This window comes from Aplysia californica, unplaced genomic scaffold (assembly GCF_000002075.1).
Source record: "Aplysia californica isolate F4 #8 unplaced genomic scaffold, AplCal3.0 scaffold00097, whole genome shotgun sequence".
Classification (NCBI taxonomy): Eukaryota; Metazoa; Mollusca; class Gastropoda; order Aplysiida; family Aplysiidae; genus Aplysia; species Aplysia californica.
In genome coordinates this window covers 719,145-720,976 of record NW_004797367.1, presented here as the reverse complement: position 1 = coordinate 720,976, position 1,832 = coordinate 719,145, and the positions used below count along the sequence as shown (strand labels likewise).

At 44.6% G+C, this 1,832-nt stretch overlaps 1 protein-coding gene across 1 annotated transcript in view; it reads right to left on the bottom strand.

Moving 5' to 3' along the window:
- The window catches only part of LOC101855633 (tolloid-like protein 1), a gene marked incomplete in the record, with an annotated part of 127,460 nt that overhangs the window by 109,557 nt on the left and 16,071 nt on the right, over positions 1–1,832 (bottom strand). Inside the window, 1 exon segment of the mRNA XM_013080728.2 lies at positions 103–403. Within this exon segment, the coding sequence (XP_012936182.1) occupies positions 103–268 (166 nt within the window).

Here is a 1,832-nt window from a genome sequence, read left to right as displayed (position 1 = left end):
ACAACAAAAAACCCCCAAAAACAACAACCAACAACCACAACAAAACAAACCCAAACAAAACAAAAAACAAAACAAACAAAAAACAACTGAAGATCCACTCACCCGCCTTGCAGGGATCGATGTACAAATCGTTGGAAGTCCTGTGCGGTACCTTGTCCATCAGCATCGCCAGGGCAGCAGACACACTGCACAGTAGGAGTCCTAGTCCCCACATCACAGGGGCGCCACCTCCGTGAACGCCGCCCGCGGCTGACCTCGTCCACACCATTACTCCAGGTGGTGAAGGATCGTTCCACGTGCAGAAAGAAGGAAGGTACTAGGTGGAAGGTTCGAACTCAAGCCGCCTAGCACTCACTCAGATGTGGGTTGTTCCTTCCTCCTCTAACCAGACCGCAACACAATTCTTCAAGACAAATTATTATCATCATCATTACTATTGTCGCTATTACTATTATTGCTATTACTATTATTATTATTATTATTATTATTATTATTATTATTATTAATAATAATATTCTATAGCTTTTCTGATAACTCACAGACGCGATTCTTTCAGCAGTTACTTCGTTCTGGTCGAACATTTATTTTATCTGATGTTCTGCTGTGACGAGCACGGGGATTTTTATCATTCCTGACGACGATAGGAAGTGCACTTAATGCTAGCTCAGCACGACGCTACGGCTCTCCTTAATCGATAGCAGACATAGAGATTGGCTGATCGATCCCAGCATTAATTGTTCTGAGCATTCACTTGTTTTATTTTAAGACGCGCGCGTCTCTCCGGCCGCGGGTAGCGGGGGGTTCTCCTGTGAGTTTAATAATAGATACAAATGAGTTTAAGTTTAACTTTCGCGGCTGTGTTATAGGCTGCGTTTTTTTTCTCCCTGGAGGTAAGGCTGAATAAATATTTGTCTCCAGGGGGCGAAAAAGGGAAGCAATACGCTGCCCTCGTAATTTTAAAGATTTATGGACTCAGCAGCGGAAACTTTGAACTTTCGTTGCTCTCTAAGTAGACAGGGATATTGACCATGAAACACGTTTATTATGCTAGATCTACTTTTTCTCCAGCTTTCTTCTGCTTCATATCCCCATAGCGTCGAAGTGGACGAGGGTATTGAAACTCGTTCATCATGCTACTTTCACTCCCTGGATTTCCTACTGGTACATTCTCTCATCGTTTCAGAGAAGAATAAAGAATAACACGAGATTAGCATTGCGGTAAGAAAGAAAACGATTTAGATGTTTATATGTCTGCTGACTCGGTAAACGGCTGTTGATAAATTGAACAGGTCGGTGCAAGTTTACTCACCAACTGTCAGTGTCTGTGTCTAAAAGTCCATGCTGCAGTGGGTGTACTGTACACGCCAACGCAAACACGGGGCGAGATAACATCATACAACTGACGACACACACAGCGAGATACCCTTGACTGCCTGCCCACTTACTCACACGCACATGTACACACACGTCCACAGACACACAGTTGACACAGCACACGACGCCTCCGAGACACTTCAAGACATATACACGCTCGCTTAAACACCTCCGTGTGTACACACATGAAGACAAGAACCATGCACGGCTAATCGAGCATTAACTCTCACACACGTAGTATAATGACACACAACGCCGTCCCGACACCAGCACACAGCCCGGTCGCGCACATAACAATTAATACAATTTCCCCTTCCCTTTCACCTTTTCTTCCTCTTTTTTCTTTCTCTCTCTTTTTCTTCCTCTTTGTCTCTTCGTCTCTCTCTCTCTCTCTCTCTCTCTCTCTCTCTCTCTCTCTCTCTCTCTCTCTCCCTCTCTCTCTCTCTGCCTTACCCGGT